At 40.3% G+C, this 18196-nt stretch overlaps 1 protein-coding gene across 1 annotated transcript in view; it reads left to right on the top strand.

Moving 5' to 3' along the window:
• The window catches only part of LOC117345793 (phospholipid-transporting ATPase ABCA1-like), an 815268-nt gene that overhangs the window by 489458 nt on the left and 307614 nt on the right, over positions 1–18196 (top strand). Inside the window, exons 21-23 of the mRNA XM_033914956.1 lie at positions 5452–5583; positions 7474–7613; positions 15128–15265. Coding sequence (XP_033770847.1) covers positions 5452–5583; positions 7474–7613; positions 15128–15265 — 410 coding nt within the window. The remainder of the gene's footprint in view (positions 1–5451; positions 5584–7473; positions 7614–15127; positions 15266–18196) is intronic.

Genomic DNA, 18196 nt, shown 5'->3' with positions numbered 1-18196 from the left:
GAATACAGCAAATGAAGCAGAAACAATACAATACAGAATCAGCATAAACAAGTCAACAATGCTAAACCGTCACAGAACCCACCTACCACCACCCTCTTACATTGTGGGAATGATACAGGGGAGCATGGTACTACTACTAGAATCAATAATCACCTGTCAAGACCCTGCTATGAGCTATATGTTTATGTTTATTTAAGATTTGATATACCGATCCTGCATTTTACTGACCTAAGCGGTTTACAATGTATCAAACTAAAATGAAATTAGGTACTTAAGAAAAACTACCCTATCTGTCCCAAAGGCCCACAATCTAGCTAAAGTACCTGATAAACTATAAATATGTAATAACAACATATAATACATTTCCAAGATCAAAAATCAAAGAGATAGAAAACAGAAAGAATGAAAGAAGATAAAAAATTAAAAATAAAACAAATTTAAGAGATAGAAATGTCTCTGAAGCGGCCTGATAACAAACAGTCATATTTTAGTGCAGGTCTTAATACAACTCCCGGCATAGCACACTTCACAGATCCATCACTGGCAGAGCTTGAGAGCATCAAAGAAATTAATATTTCTAAAACATATCCACTAAAACTGTTATATGAAATAAACAAACCCAAATCAACACGAATCAGTACAAATTAATACAAATTAAGGCAGATTGCGGTCCCCATTCCATTATTCAATTTGGGATGTCTGTTAAAATTTGGAAATGATTCTTCCTTCCTTAACTCTACTGGTAAATTGTTCCACAATATTGGAACTAAGTAGAAAAATGCACCATTTCTGGTTGAGGCAAGGTGAGCCTTTGAGATATGGGGAACAGCTACTCTATTGTCATTTAAAGATCTCAGTGAGCGACTAGGTGTGTAAAATAGCACTAGATTAGAGAGATATAATGGTTGTACCTCAAATAATGCCCTATGTGCCAACATCAGGATTTTAAATTTAATTCTAAATTTAATTGGTAACCAATGGAATTTAAAATATAATGGAGTTACATGATCATAGATTTGTGCGCGACCAAACAGCCAAATTGCTGCATTTTGTACTGTTTGTAAACGTTTCAGTTGCCCTACTATTATTCCCGCATATACCAAGTTGTCATAATCCAATTTAGATAGAACAAAGGCATGGATTAAAGTATGTAATGATTTTTCATCCAGGAAATCTCAAATAGCTCTAAGCTGTCTTAATGCCCCAAATCCTTTCACATCTGTAGATGAAACCTGCTTCTCAAAATTCAAATGACAGTCAATTATCATTCCCAAATACTTAAAACTATCTACTATCTCTATATGCTGATGGTGTAGTGAAAGATCTAGTTGTGGTGTTACCTTGTTACCAGAAATACAACATATTCAATACTAGTACATGTTCCCCCAACCATTCTTCTATCCTATCCAAACCATCCAAAAGAGGGCTCAGATCCAATGTTGAAGGGAATAAATCATGCACCAACAAAATATCATCTTATGTGACAACCCGGGGTCTCTGATGAGCACAGCAGACCACCTGGGTCACGACAAAATACTGGCCCGGCATGTTCCCTTTAGCTTGGGGTACCATTCAGGCCTGGCAACACCTATGCTGTGGTTAAACCCCAGTATTTTGGGTAAGGATTTCCCTTTCCAGCAAACAGAAGGAAACTTCCACCAAAGGTTCAAGTTCTTAAAAAGATTTATTATTCTTGGCCACTGGCCAGTCTCTGTGTTTGGGTTCAAAGCACCCTGTTTCTCACAAAACAATTCAACTGGTTCAAAAGTAACAAAAGCGAAGAATTTCAGCAATAAACAAAAATACAGCTTTTCTTCCAGCAACTGGCCAACAGCCACCTCAGCTGTTGCAATTAAGTAAACTTCCAATAATCTTAGCTTCTTGGCCAGCACTATGCCAGGTACAGACACTAGATACAGAGAGGTACAGTACTTTATAGCAATACTTTCAGGCAGGTTCTTAAGATAGCTAGTAGCAAAGGCTTAACATTTCAAGGTATCCTGTCCATTTATACAGGCTGAGCAGGTTGTTTGCATTCAGACAGCTTTTGGCCCAAAGAGTTCTTAAATAACTGTCTCTGGTTATAAGTGAATCAAAAGAATTAAATATAAGCTTTACCTTCTTTACAGTCCACAAACTAGCAGACATAAAAGAGACAGTTCTTCATCACAGGCTGGCTCAGCCTTCAGCATGGCTTCCAGGCACAGCTGCTACACTGCACTGCTGCTAATTAGCTGCCTCTGTTCAAATGGACCTCAATGCCAAAACCTCAGCAAAACAAAAATAGGAAAAACCAAATAGTTTCTCAGAGCTAGTTTTGAAAAGACAAAAACCACTAGCTCAGAAACATTACAGTCCTTAAGCAGGAAAAACTTCTGCCAGCACAAGACACTTTCTTCTAGGCAAAATATTCCAAACAAAACACAGTTAATAGCAATGTCCTCCTCAGAGAGTTAATGGCACAACTCAGCACACTCACTTTCACAGCAGTTGATTTCCATCAGTTCCACACTAGGTTCTGGTACATTCTCTGTTGTTTCAAAATCCATAACTTCCAAAGTATTCACTTGTCCCAGTCCTCCAGCCTCTCAGTCTGGCTGGGAAAGCAAACATCCTCTTCTGCTGGGTGTTTCCCAGCTCCTACTTCCTCTCTCTTTCTCGCCTCTCTGCTGGCTTCCATTTATGTTGGGTTGTATCCGGAGAAGCTTTGTTAGTCGGAAGCCCGACGTCCTAATGCCCTTGTACAGAACCATGGTGAGGCCTCATCTGGAGTACTGCGTACAATTCTGGAGGCCACATTACCGTAAAGATGTACTGAGAGTCGAGTCGGTACAGCGGATGGCCACCAGGATGGTCTCGGGGCTTAAAGATCTATCATACGAAGAAAGACTGAACGAATTGCAGCTATACTCTCTCGAAGAACGCAGGGAGAGAGGAGACATGATTGAGACGTTTAAGTATGTCACTGGTCGTATCGAGGGAGAAGATGATATTTTCCTTCTTAAAGGACCCTCCGCCACAAGAGGACACCCGCTGAAAATAAAGGGCGGGAAGTTTCATGGCGACACCAGGAAATACTTCTTCACCGAAAGAGTGGTTGACAGCTGGAACAAGCTCCCAGTGCAGGTGATCGAGGCCAGCAGCGTGCCGGATTTTAAGAACAGATGGGATGCTCATGTCGGATCTCTACGAGGGAAAGGTCATCAGAGAGCGATTAAATAGGGGGGGGGGGGTCAGCGGTGTGGGCAGACTCGATGGGCCTCGGCCTTTTTCTGCCGTCACTTTCTATGTTACCATCACTTTCCAGTATGTCTAGTTAAAGTCTAAATGTTCACAATCCCCTTTTTTTTCTTTTTAATTTCTTATGTATTGTATTAGTTTTATCTTTTATCTTATTTTAATCTGTAAACCGGCTAGATACTTGCTGATAGTCGGTATAGTAAAATTTAATAAACTTGAAACTCTGTACTGTGTATAGTTCGAAATTCTGCCTGTCTTGGATTTAAGAACTTTTGTTGACGCGATATAAGAGACCAATAGCTCTAAAACTATCCACTCTGTCAGTTTTGCTAAAAAGCAAAGATTTGAAACTGGCCTATAACTAGCTGGATTAAATATATCTAGATCTTTGTTCTTCAAAATAGGTTTAATAACTGCCTTTTTCCAGCATACTGGGACCTCGCCCATATTTAAACTGTTATGTATCATATATAAAGCCAAAGCTGATAGCCCATGTCTAGAACACAATACCATTGTGATGGGATGGGATCTATCTCACAAAAAGTAATATGCATTTTACTCAAAAGTTTCTCTAGTTTTGTCAACGTTGAAAAGTTGACCAGTTTGTTTTACCTAGTTTTATACTATCCTCTGGCATTATTCTAGTTCTATTATTAGACTCCCCTTTTTTTAAAGCTGATATTATAGAAAATAGTTATTTAGTTAGAATTCTTGCATCTTTTATTTTCCATAGAAAATAATATTTTTTTGCTTTCTTTAACTCCCTATTAAAAATGCTTTGGATATTCTTACACCGACCTAAAGCTGAACTAGTTTTTTTTCTTTTTCCAAATTCTTTCTGCCCTTCTTAACCGCAATCCCTTATGAAACCATTTATGGTAGAGTCTGTGCTTTTCTTTCTCTCAGTGATGCTAGTTCATCTAATACTTCCTGTAAAATCTTATTCCAAATATCTACCTGATCCTCTAATATAGCTTCCAGAAAATCTGAGGGAAGCTTAAGGAAAAAAGGAGATAGAATGCAATGACCTACAATATCTTATCTTTGCTGACCCACTATTCTTATCAATTTGATTACCCAACATTATATTCCAACTGACTGCATAATGATTACTCCACGAAAAAGGTTCAGTCTCTGTTCTCACCAAATTATCATTACCAATATTATCAGAAGTTAACACTAAATCTAATATATGTCCCTTTTGATGAGTTACCACATTAACCTATTGTTTCAATTTTAAATCAGCTAATAAAGTCACTTTCACTTTGGCATGGACAGCAGCACACGTTGGATCTCCTATCAGCTGTTAACAGTTAACGCTGATTTCACATGGAGTGGTATCGCTCATGAAGAGTGAAAGAATATGAGTTTTGGTATATCTTATCTATTATGATCTAACTACAAGACTCCTGAAGCAGGCCCTTTCGGGCCGAAACACGATCGTTTTGAGTCAAATACAATACAAAGAGACAGAGCACCAATTGGTCAACTTTGTTGTGTTTTCTTGCTTGTCATATAAGACTCGATGAAACACTGCATGGATAACAGACCCAATCTACCCTTATCCACCGGTATTACAGCATGTCGTAAAGGAAATCTGGGCCACCCGCCCGACCAAAGGAACCCCCTCAAGAGCTGGTCCAGTTGCTGCTCCACTTTCACAGACCAACTCAAGGGTAGCATTTGCTAAACATACAGCCATTGAGGAATTATCATATTGTAAAGGTCTATGCACCCCAGTAAAGAAATAGGAAAATATTTCCATATCAATAAGCGGAGCCTCATCCAAGTTACCAAAGGCTATATATTCAGGCCATGTAGATCATCTAAATCTCTAGGAATTTTAACCCCCAAATATATAATATAATTAGATGCCCAAGTCAGTGGAAAGGAGCCCACAGCCTTTTGTTTATTCAGCAAAAAACCAGAATGAAATTCATATTCATCCAAAGCCCCTAACAAATGGGGGAAGTGATTTTTCAGGAGTAAGTTCAAGTTGTTTGGGCGGGGGGTGCCGGTTAGCGCAGCACCGCTGGCCTTGGGGGGTGGGAACGTATCAAAGCGAGTTTCCATTATTTCCTATGGGGAAACTCGCTTTGATATACGAGTATTTTGGTTTACGAGCATGCTTCTGGAACAAATTATGCTCGTAAACCAAGGTTCCACTGTATTTGACAAATTACATACTGTACAATTTTTTTTTCATTGCAGGTCAATTCTCACAGGACTTTTCCCTCCATCATCTGGCACTGCATTAGTCCATGGGAGAGACATTCGAACTGAAATGGATTCTATACGACAAGACATGGGAATGTGCCCGCAGCATAATGTACTGTTTGAGCAGTACGTGTCTTTCTCTATGTCAGGTTTTTAAAGTACAACAGCAATTTTCCATTTTCTATTGTCAAGTATAGTGGTAGCAAAATAAGTCATCTCTTGGCTGTGGTATATCCATTTGAAAAGATAACTAAAATGTGTTAATATAAATGCATTTTAATATCAATTTCATGTTCTTGACTGCCGAGATTGGTGACACATGACCGTGGAACAAGTGACAAACAAGACAGGAATCAAAACTGTGAATCAATTGAATTGTTTGTGAACTGAACATGACGCTTAAAAATGACAGTAAGATAATCAAATCATGAAATAAACAGAGCATGAACCAGAAGCTTGCATGCCTTAAATGACAGAAATCTGTGAACTAGCTTTTCCTAGAAAAGATGGTCATCATAGGCACCTTGATGTTTCAGCCAGCGGCAGTCAGCATTTTTTAAATGCTGACCATGGGCAGCTAAATTTGCCTTGGATATTGAGTGCCAAGCTATGTCTGGACCTCAGCACTGAAAATCTAGGTCTGAATTGCCTAATGCTTGCTGCTGGGGCTTCAGCATGTGTTGGTCAATATTCAGCTGAGACCCACATAACTATTTTGTCTTTTAATATGATATCCTCAATTGTCTTCCTGGCCTCCCAAAATTCTTCGTCCTTCCCTCTCCCTCACCATTAATGGGGAACCCCTTCATTTGACTTATTTGCTTCAGATCACAATTTCAAATGCCATAAATTTTGCATAGACTGCCCTTGAGCCTCATTTTAGATGGATCCTTTCCAGGTCTAAAGGAAAAATGGTCTATTTTATGGCTTTTCTCCCTTTCCACCAATCCCCAGACTCTTTTGAAAAGTCATTCAGGATGCAGCAACCATCATCGTCATAGCTCCAAATTAGCCTCAACAGCTATGGTATCCTTGACTTCTCAACCTGTCAGTAGAAACCAGTTATCTTCTTAGGCATGCATCCACATCTTCTAAAACAACAAAATGGAAAACTCCTATGTACTAACCCCCAAAAGCTGGCCCTAACAGCATGGAAATTCAGGTTGTTGATTGCTGCCTTCCTATTTTAACTGTTCATGATGTACTTGATCCCACCCACAAACTGTATACTAAAAAGTGGAAGAGATTTACTATTTGGTGCACACAATATGACTCCAATCCTACTTTCTTCTCCATATAGACTAATTTGTTATTTACTTCGTCACTCTGACACTGTATTAAAGCCATCTTCCATTAGAGTACATCTGGCAGCAATTTCAACTCACTATTCTGACTCACATATCACACCTTCAACCACCAATCAAACTTTCACCTCCATCATGGGATTTGAATATATATTACTCCCCCCCCCCCTTGTACCTTTGGCCTCAGCTTCCCTATAATTTCAGACATGCAAGACTCTTTTCCTAATAGAAATTACTTCGGTCAGACAAGTCAGACAATTAACTTCAAGAACTGACACAGTATCCTCTGTAAAAAAAGAAGTCTCCTCTTTTCAACTCAACCAGATTGTTTTTCCAGTTTTCTTCCTAAGTCCTCATTCATCCTTAGCGGAAGGATCATTAGACAGCAGAAGAGCCCTACTTTACTACCTGGACAGAGCAAAGCAACATAAACAAACTTAGCAGCTTTTCCTTTCCTTCCATCCAACTCTCTCAGATTACCAGTATTCATACAGACATTATTGATCTGGCTTGCAGATTATATAGCGTCCCGGTTAGGCAGCCTGCAGAAGAGGCTACCAAGTGTGTCTGCATTATCTTGTTGTTCATGGAGAACACTTGTTACAGGTAAGTAACTACACTTGACTTAAAAGCTACAGCTTAGAGTAGGGTTAATGATTATCTGACATGCAATAAAATACTAAAAATGTTATTTTTTCGTAAATGCATTCAGGCTCACCGTAGAAGAACACATCTATTTTTATGCTCGTCTAAAAGGGTGTGATTCAAAGCAAGTAAAAGAAGAGATAGATTCAATGATTAAGGACACTGGATTATCAGACAAGCGTAAAGACATGGTCAAGAGCCTTTCAGGTGAGGGGCACACAGACAGTTCTATAAGCAACACCCTAGTTAAGAACTGCTAGGCGCTCTAATTATAGATGCCTTAAAAAAATATGTACACAACAAAATTGTTTCAATTAGTTTAAATGCTGTAGTAACTAATCACACTATCAAAGTTAATTGATAAACTGTAGAAAAAAACAACAATTAAGAGTTCTGAGTGGAACTTAGAGAGGTGCCTAGTGAAACCTAAGTCACGGCACCCTCCGATGCCTAATGATGTCTACCTGAAAAGTAGGCATGGTTAGAGATGGAGAATAAGCGTGGTTGACTTATGCATCGCTAGGCATCAGAGTTAGGCGGCAATAAATTAGGCCTAGTAAAACTTGACTTAATGTATCGGCGCCTACCTCTACACTGCTTAGCAATCTTGTCTGTTTAAGTATTGCTAGTGATTCTATAAGTGGTGCCTAGCGGTTGATTGACAATCGTGCGGAGTGGCACCTAAGTGTAGGCACGCTTAGGTGGCATTTATAGAATCTGACCCTAAAATCTCAATATTTTGAAACCTTTTCTCCCATCTTATTGATTTCTCAATATACCTCCAGGATTTTCAGGCTATGAACAATATATGCATGATTTGTGTTTGCTTACAATGGAGGCAGTGTATACATCTGTACTCTACACCAGTAGTTCTTAACTCAGTCCAGTCAATCACGTTTTTAAGATATCCAAATTAAAAATGCATGAGATAGATTTGCATAAAATGAAGGCAGTGCATGCAAAGATCTGTTATGCATTTTTATTGTAGATATCTTGAAACCTCCATTCTGGTGCAAAAGGTGCAGCAGTCTTGACCAGTGGGTTATTTTTCTCTCTAACTGTGAATTATGTAGAAGACTATCTACCTTTTTCAGCTCCGCCTCCTTCCTCACTGGGCTGTGCTGAAGCTCCTCAGTCTTTTCTTCTACACGTGAGTTGGAAGATGTCTTTCTGATCTAAGTATCAGGATTTATTTATGTCCAAGAAAGACTCAGATGACTGGAGACCAATCTTGGATATGAAGTTGGCCAGGGCAGTACTGAAGATGCCCCGATTCCGAGTGGAGAGTGTGCGTGCAGTCATAGCTTCAGTGGCACTGAAGGGGGTGGGGAGAATATCTGGCCTCTCTAGACTTGACAGAGGCTTACTTACATATTCCCATATTTCCAGCTTAAAGGAAGTTCTGGAGGTTCCCTGTAATGGAAAGACATTTCCATTTCTCAGCACTCCCTTTTGGTCTGGTAAAGGAGCCTCACACATTTACACTTTGATGGTGGTTGCCATAGCACCTGAGTAACACAGTAATCCAGGTGCATCTGTGCTTGGAAGACTGGCTACCTAAGCTTTGTCTAAGCATGGGGGAGACATAGCAGTGACACAGGTTGTCCAACTGCTTTAGGACCCATTGGATCATCAGTTTTCAGAAGACTCACTTGGAGTCCACACAATACCTAGAATACATGGGAATTTTGCTTTAACATGGCAGGAGGGCGTGTTTTTTCTTCTATAGACATGCAAACTGTAACTAAGACACCAGAGTTCATAATGATGTCAGCTCCAACGGCTTGGCACTATCTACAGGTGCCGTAGTCAATAGTGGCAACCATAGAAGTGTTCTGTGGGTAAAAGCTCATCTTCACCCTCTTCAAAAAAATACTGTTGTCTCACTGGTCTCCACAGGCAGAAGCCGCTGAGCTGGATGGCGGAGACACATCAGAGTTTGCATTGGTGACTTTGTCCAGAGTTGAGAAAAAGGCTTGTCTCTCCACATATTATTTACAACTGGGAGGGTCTTTGTGAGGATCATCACCCTGTTCAGGGTTGCTGGTTGCCCCACAGGGTACAACAGCTTGGAGCTGCAAACCATTTGTCTGGCCCTACAGCCATTGGAGAAAACCCTGAATAGCAAAGCGGTCAGAGTTTTCTCAGACAATGCTACAGAGGTGACCTAAGTCCACAGGAATGGAGGCACCAAGTGCTCTGTTGAATCTGGGGCCCAGTTGTTGTTTTCACTGGGCAGAAGTCCTTCAACAAGCACTATCAGTAGTGCATGTAAGGGGACTGAATATGTGCAGTTCGACTATTGAAGTTGGCAAAGTTTCTATCTCAGAAAGATTTTGACAGCATTGTACACTGCTGGTGGTGCTCGACATGCATTTGCTGTCATTGGAAGTCAAAACAAGCAAAAAAAGTCAGTCTCTCGATTTGTCAGCTGAAGATTCAAGCTCAGAATCACTTGCTTGACCCCTCTAGTTCAACACCGCCCAGGGAAAGTTATGTTGTACATGCAGAGCAGAAGTGATTTGTTGTATAGGTTTCCTGTACCCCTCCTTCTTATTTCTTCTCTTATAATGGTTTCCAACTGCTTTGAGACAAACTGAGGAACTTCAACACGGCCCAGCGAGAAAGGAGATGAAGCAAAAAGGTAGATGATGTCTTCTATACAACTCGCAGCTAGAGAGGAAAATAGCCCACCGGTCAAGACTGATCTATCTTTCTACCAGAAAGAAGATTATCGAGGTAAGAACCTAATATTTTCTTGAAACAGGGGTATCCCAACAAATGGGATGAGAATCCCAGCTTTTAACATATTGATAAAGTATACCCCAGCCAAAAGGCTAACTTGAAAACAACTAAAAACAGTTTTGGAAACCAATGTCTTATCTCAAGGAAATAAAAAGTAGTAGTAGTAGTAGTAGTAGTTTTGTAACTGTGTTTGTGTAGATTGGGTTCGAATGGAGGAATTTTTAGTTGTTTTGAATTTTGTTTGTGGAGGTTAAGCCCATTCTTTAGGGATGTGCATTCAGTTCATCATTGTGCTGAAAAAGGTTTGTTGTATGCTAAGTTAATTTAACATAACAACCCCGTGGGATTCAGAAACCTATGGTTTATCTGGAGACAAGCAGGGGATATGCAGGCACACTTGTTGGTGAAGTCCTTAGACTGATCTGGGTGATGATGCACTCCCCTTGGAATGCGGGAGTCACTGTGCATGCCCAGTAGCTAGGGGAGAGCAGCAACACACAAGATCAGTGTAAGGACTTCAACCAATGTGGCTGCATTCCCCTGCTGTCTACAGAGAACCTATGTTACAGGCAACTTTGCCATCTCTGAATAATGCTGTTTGTAAGCTACTTTGCAAGCGGCGTTATTTCTGTGACCCAGGAACATCGGGCCGTGCAAAGCCCAGGAGCATTGGGTTGTCTGGGAGAGTATCTGCTAGGGTCCAGGGGAGCATCCATTGTGGTCCGGGGGGGGGCTAGGCTTTATAGCCTTATGTGCCCAGAATGTTAGAATGGTGTTGTTTACAAAGTTGATCGCAAACAATGTTCTGAACTACCACTGGTTGCTGAGTCCTTCCCTCAGTAAATTAAGGTGCAGAAAAATTCAGAATTTTACTGCACCTTGATAACTTACCCCCTTTTACAAAACAATGGAAGCAGTTTCAGTGCACACAGGCACACTGAATGTTTGCGCTGCTCCCAACGCTCATAGGACCTCTATGAGCATCAAGAGCAGTGCAGAGCATTCAGCGCACCATCCTGTGCTAAAAACTGCTTGTGTGGTTTTGTAAAAGTGGGGGTTAATCCTTCAATGAGCAGCTGGAGTTTTACTAACTGTAGCATTTAAATATTTTGGCCCTTATATTCAGAAAATACTGAGTTAGTCCTAGGTAAGTCCTATGAAATTTTAAGTTAAGATTAAGGTTTTTGAATTTTTCATTTGCTACAATTTGATTTCAAATATTTTTATTGAAATTTTATCAGATAGAAAATACAATAAACAAAACAGATATGATAGATGCCAGTGCATGCCTACCAAACTATGTAAGCCCTGTATAATTGCCTTTTTATATACTTACTGATGACATTTAATACAATTTGATTTGGACACAAAACTATATTAAATATATTTGCAAGAAGGTTTTTTAATGCTTATGTCTGAAATTCAACTCAGAGATTATTCCCTTACAGTTGTCTGAGGCTTTTTCGTTCCTGTTATCCTATTTACAAGATTCATACACGTTAATAGAATAATTAATTGTAGTATTTTTGATTTATTTATTACTTTTCCCTTGAATGGAGTCATGAATTTAGGCCTGCCATTTGTTTACCTAGATTTATGATCCTAGTGTTGAAAATCCGTGTTAAGCTCTTAACTTCTTTTCCCTGCTCTAAATCCACCTCTGTTGCTAAGTACTTTCTAAGCTTCTAAATTTAAGAGTTTAGTGAAATTCTGAGTACAAATTTATGTACTCAACCCTAGCAAATTTTCCAAGAAGTCAATTTGCAAACATAACTCTCAAAAGTTAGGAGCATAAATCCTTTGAATATCAGGACCTCTACTTGCATTCAATGCCATTATCCGTAGAAGCAGTAGTACTTTATATACATAAAGAGTTGTGACTGTCACCTCTGTATGGATAGCAAGTGATTTTCAGTCACTATCTGTACAGCTAAACTTTAATTTAGGACAGCTACTGTATAAGTGTTTGATGCAGTTTGGACTGAAGCTTTTGGCATTGGAGGAACATGTTTCATGTGCTGATGATTCTGGAAGGTAGAGATGCCGAAGTAATGCTGAAATGGAAAAATCTGTTCCTTACCATTTGGGACCCATATCTTCAGGATCTCTCACATTAAGCTTGAAATCTGGTGTTGAATATTGAACACTTAGCTCATATTACAATTTGTGTACTGGCATCACTCATGGGATGGGGGTGTGGGGTGTGGAATTGGTTGATTGTTAGTGGGGCATCATAGGAGCTTAGACTTCCTACTGTTTAGTTTGGTTTCTGGACTGGGAGGGTTTTTTCTTGGACACGGATGTACAAGTTTATGATGATCTTTGGTGTATATTTTTTTATCTCTGTCCTCATAAACTACAATAAAAAGATTTATAATAGAGTTGTACATTGATTAAAATTTTTAATCACGTGATTAATTGTGATTACAATTTTTTATTGCACAATTAATCGCATAAAGTGCTCCCTTATATTTCCTCCTGTACATTGCAAAAATATAGATAGCAGATGTAAATTCTCAAATCTGGCATACTGTATATCAATTACTAAACTAAATATAAAATCATGTATCTTATCTCTATTGTCTGTGATTTTGTTTTTTTAATCATCTTATTCCCTGTCTCTATTCAGCTTCCCTGTGCTTTGAACTCTGTGTCCAGGGCCTCCTGTCTATTCATTATTTATTTTCTTTTTTTTCTCTCCTTTACTTCCTGCCCTATATCCATCTTTAACATTCAACTTTCTTCCATTTTTCTTCTTCCTTCTGAATTCTACTTAGTTTCCATCTCTTCCCTTCCTTTCCACTGTTTTGTCAATGACATCCAGTTATAGTTTTTCTTGGATGATGATCAAGAGTCAGTCATAAGGAATCTTAACAGCAAATTAAGTCAATTAAGTATCTAGCTGTCAGAATATAATCTGGTAATTAATACTATTAATACTACTATTTATTATTTCTAAAGCATTACCAGACATTACATTACATTACATTAGTGACTTCTATTACGCCTGTACCTTGCAGTTCTAGGCGGATTACAAAAGGGCTGACTGGACATTTCCAGGAACATTGCAATTTTGTTGATTACAAATGGGGTAAAATAGCTGGATAATTCCAGGAACGTTACAATTATTTTTGGTTACAAATGAGATAGTGTAGCTGGATTATTTCCGTAGCACTTGCGAATTAGATAGTAAGATGATTGGACATTTCTAGGCAACTTCAAATAAGATAACAGTTAAGATAGCTGTACATTTCTAGGAGCATTACATTTTAGGGAACTGTACACAGCACTGTACATTAAACACATAAGAGATGGTCCCTTCTTGAAAGAGCTTACAATCTAATTATAGTAGACATAGAGGACAAAAGTGAATTTATATATGATATTAGGTGGGAATTACAAGGCACTTAAAAGGTGGAGGGAGTAGTGTAGTAAGAGGGTGCTTTACAAGTTGGCAGGGTAGGACTTAAAGGCAACTTCAAAAAAGACTACCAGAGCCGGGGCTCGACAAATTAAGTCAGACATTTTGTTCCAGGCATAAGGCACAAGCAAGGTAAAAGGGGCAAAGTCGGGAGTTAGCAGTAAAGAAGTGTCCCATTCAGGTCTTTATCTGATGTCATTTACTATGTTACCGACAAGAGAGACTCGCCTGGCATACAGAGTTGCTAGGGCAGAGTATAGGGAGGGGCAGGAGAGGAGAGATACTTAGGAGTTGCAGAATGAATACACTTGCAGGTCAGTAAGAGGAGTTTGAACTGTATGCAGAAACAAATAGAAAGCCAGTGAAGCGACTTGTGGAGAGAGGTAATGTGAGCATAACAACACTGGCAGAATAGGAGGCATGCAGCAGAATTCTGAACAGATTGAAGGGAAGAGAGATAGCTTAACAAAAGACTCCTAGGAAGCAAGTTGCAGTAGTCTAGACAAGAGGTGACAAGAGGCTTTTGGTAGCGTGCTCAGAAAGGAAAGACTGGGGGGTTCCGGGTGGGCTTTGAGGGGGTGGGTGTTTGGGGTGTGCCAGCAGGAGGGAGTGGGCATCCCTTCTGCTATGGACAGTGTGGGGGTTTGGGGGTGGCGGCAGGAGGGAGTGGGCATCCCTCCTGCCAGCCGACTTGTAGTGGGGTCCTTGTCGCTACCACTCAGCTGATTGTGGCAGGGGGATTCCCTTGCTGCGATCAGCGCAGCGACAATGCAATTCTCAAAATGGCGTCTGTGACATGGACACTGGTTAGAGAATAGGCGGGGTTAGACGTCTGTCCATTAGGACAGACATGATTCTGTATAGGACTTCCCTTGTGCGATTCTGAAAAGCCACTTAGGCAGCTGCTGAGGCCAGGCGTCCTTTACAAAATCAGGCCCAAAGTGCTGAGAACTTTTCTAGAAATTTAGGGCACAAGGAGGCAACATTCTTCTTCGGTGTTGTGACTCTGTTATTGTTTATTGAAATCTTTTGTACCGCTACTAATGACTGGGGAGCATTTTGTATGATCTTCTGTAAAGGAGTTACAATACATGAGCTTCTGTGCTGGTGGTACAAAACAGAGTTTGTCCCATGTCATATCTCCTTTCTTCCAAAGTATACATATTGAGATCTTTAAGTCTGCTTTATGATGAAGACCATTAATCATTTTTACTCTATCCAGTTTGTATCTTTTTGAAGGTGTGGTCTGCAGAATTGTACACATCATTTAATTGTGGCCCTGGTTATCTGGCCATTTATTTTTATATGTTTTACACTTACTTGTGTGACTGGAACAGAACTGGGTACTGGAGCGAATACTTGCACACAATCTATATATAAAATATTGTATCATTGTGCACCAAATACAACACTTATTGATATTTCTGTGCCAAACTGATGTTTACCCACCATTTGAGTGCCTAACTTCTGTGATGCATTCAGCTGTATTTGTCTTTGATGTTGACATTAAAATCTCATTTAATGAAGATAACCAAACCTTTGATTTTCTTAACAGGTGGAATGCAAAGGAAACTGTCTATAGCTATCGCATTTGTTGGTGGATCAAAGGTGGTCATTTTAGATGAGCCAACTGCAGGTGTTGATCCATATGCCAGAAGAGGAATATGGGAGTTGCTACTAAAATTCAAACAAGGTCATTAAAATGCTTTATTATTATAAAGCAGTGAATGTCTATATAATGTATAGAGTGAAGGGTCTGTAAAATCCATAAAGTTCAAAAACAGAATAATTATTATATCTTATAAAGACAGAACTGGTGTACCCAGTGGCATAGTGAGATAGGTTAGCACCTGAGATGGTGGCAGCCTGCTTCACCATGCTGTGTGCCCCCCCTCCCCCCACAGACACACACTCTTCCCCACCGTTTAAACACCCCCTACTCTTTTCCTGCCACTTGAGCACCCCCTACGTACCTCTTGACATGTTTGACGGCACGATCACCATCTTTCACTTGCTGCTCACACTGGCCTCAGCTCCCTTCTGACATTACATCCTTGTTCCGCACCCAGAAAGTGACATCAGAAGGAAGCCAAGGCTGGCGCGAGCAGGGAGTGGAATATGCTGCTCATGACGGCAAATGTTTAAGGAGGTACATGATGGGGGGTTTAGAGGAAGAGAGGCACTGGCGCTGGCACCCCCCACAAAGACAGTGCCTGGGACGGTCTTTACTATGCCACTCGGTGTACCATTTTCTTTAGCACTCATTATAGCACTAAACAAAGACAAGAAAATTGCATACATAAGTAAACATTTAGGGACCCTTTTACTAAGCTGTGTTAAGCAGCTAATGAAGTGTTCTCAGTGTGGTAGTCAATAATGCAGGCCTGTACTACTGTCTATGTGCTAAAACATGGCCTTTGTGTTAAAACACCACATTAGCTTCCTAACATGGGAGTGGGCCAAGTCTGAGCATGACCGGAGCAGGAGCAAATGTGGTCAGCTGTGACAGCTAGCTCAAGGGCCTTTACTGCGCATTAGGTCTCCCGACTGCCAGTAGTGCAGCCGAACTATTCAAGAGGAGGAAGTAAGATCAACTAAGCTACCAGTTGTTTGTAATTGTGGCTGTTCAGGAATGAAGGACTGTGGCAGTACAACCTCTGGTCTCCAAAATCCTCTCCTAAACATCCTTCAACCCTCCCAATTCACCTTCTGATGTCATGGAACCCTCTTGATATCCCTCCATGTCAGATCACCCACCTTCACATTATCCCTTCCCAATCCAATCACCCTGTCTACATCAGTCCCCCTCTCTTGAAAACCAAATCCTGGCTCTTTGCCAGACCAAGGCGGCGTACTAAAGCCCTTCCTCCTATCCAAGATATTCTCCCTGGGACCTATCTGAGGAGACTACAGTGGTCTGAGCAGGAGTAATGACCAGCTAGGATCTCCTTTTGATGCTACCCAATCAGGATCTGAATCTTCTGGGTACCTAATGTGCACAGTTACAGAATTAACATAAAACGTAGAAACGGGCAGAAGTGAATCAAATTTTTACTCCATCAAAAATTACAGGCTAGGGAACACTCAATGAAGTTACAGGGAAATACTGTTAAAAACAACAGAAGGAAATATTTTTTTCACCCAGAGAATACTTTAAGCTTTGGAACACATCGCCAGAATATGTGGTAAGAGCTATTGATGAAGCTGGTTTTAAATAAAGGTTTGGACAAGTTTCTGGAGGAAAGGTCCATAGTATACTATTGAGAAGACATGGGTGAAGTCACTGCTTGCCCTGGGGTCGGTAGTAGAGAATGACATAGGGACAATTTTGTCCCTGACCCCGCAGGAACTCAATTTCTCCGTCCTATATCTGTGAGTTTTATCCCTGGCCTTGTCCCTGCCCCATTCCTATAAGCTCTGCCTTAACTGCACAAGCCTTGAATACTTATGATTTTAAAGTGTTTGAGGCTTGTGCAGATGAAGATGGAGCTTGCAGGAATGGGACAGGGACAGGAAAAGAATTTGTGGGTACGGGATGGGAAAATGAGTTCCCGTGGAGACAGGGGAAAATTTGTCCCTCTATCATTCTCTAATCGGTAGCATGGAAAGGTGCTACTATTTGGGTATTTTGACAGGAACTGTGTTTTAGATTTGGCCACTGTGGAAACAAGACACTGGACCACCACTGGCCTGACTCAGTATGGCTATTCTCATGTTCTTAAGTTGACAACATGGTTGGTAGTGATAGCATGGTGGATCACTTGGTGTGTAAACGAGATTAGGGGGATGTAAAAGAGGCAGATGATCTATGATGATTCAGATGTAGAACAAAGAGCAGACCAAACGAGTTTATGGAACAAAAAGAAATCTAATGTCACAGATGCCTGACGTGGCCACATTTACAGGAAGTGGTTGAAGGAGTATTGCAGCAGTGAAAAGTGTTGTTGTTTTATGTTTATATACGCTGGATTGTTTGATAAGCTGTTATACTAGAGAGAAGCTTGCTTTCTTTTTTCTCTCTAGTTTTGCCTCTGATGCAGCCCTTGAGTGAAATGTGGCCACTTCAGGCAAGTGACATTAAATTTATTTTTCCTCCATATACTCGTTAATATAGCTGGTTTTAAAAAAGGTTTGGACAAGTTTCTGGAGGAAAAGTCCATAGTATGCTATTGAAAAAGATATGGGGGAAGTCACTGCATGGGGTCAGTAGCATGGAATGGTGTAGTGTCCATGAGAATCCACTTGAAAATATAAAAGTAAAATGTAACAAATAAAAATAAGCCAAATAAAATGATACCTTTGTTATTGGACTAATCTTGACTAGATTTGCAGAAATAACCTCTTTCCTCCTTCCTCATTAACACTTTCTATGTCCTTACCATTTAGCACAGTATTTCTCAAATTGTGTGCTGTGACACCCTGAGGTGCCAAGGTAAGCTCACAGGAGTGCCTTGGAGAAGAAGCATACAGCTGCCAGTATGGCACCCCCACTTTCTTTCCTCATACTATAGCTTAAAATCATCGGGCCACCAGCAGCTTAAATGCACTGTCATCAATGACCCAGTAGATTTCCCTTTGCTGTAGCATCCTGCCTCTGTGGGGGCAGACAGTTGAAGCAGAGAGG

This window comes from Geotrypetes seraphini, chromosome 1 (assembly GCF_902459505.1).
Source record: "Geotrypetes seraphini chromosome 1, aGeoSer1.1, whole genome shotgun sequence".
NCBI lineage: Eukaryota > Metazoa > Chordata > Amphibia > Gymnophiona > Dermophiidae > Geotrypetes > Geotrypetes seraphini.
The sequence above is the reverse complement of the archived record's forward strand: the minus strand, read 5'-3'. Positions and strand labels throughout refer to the sequence as shown.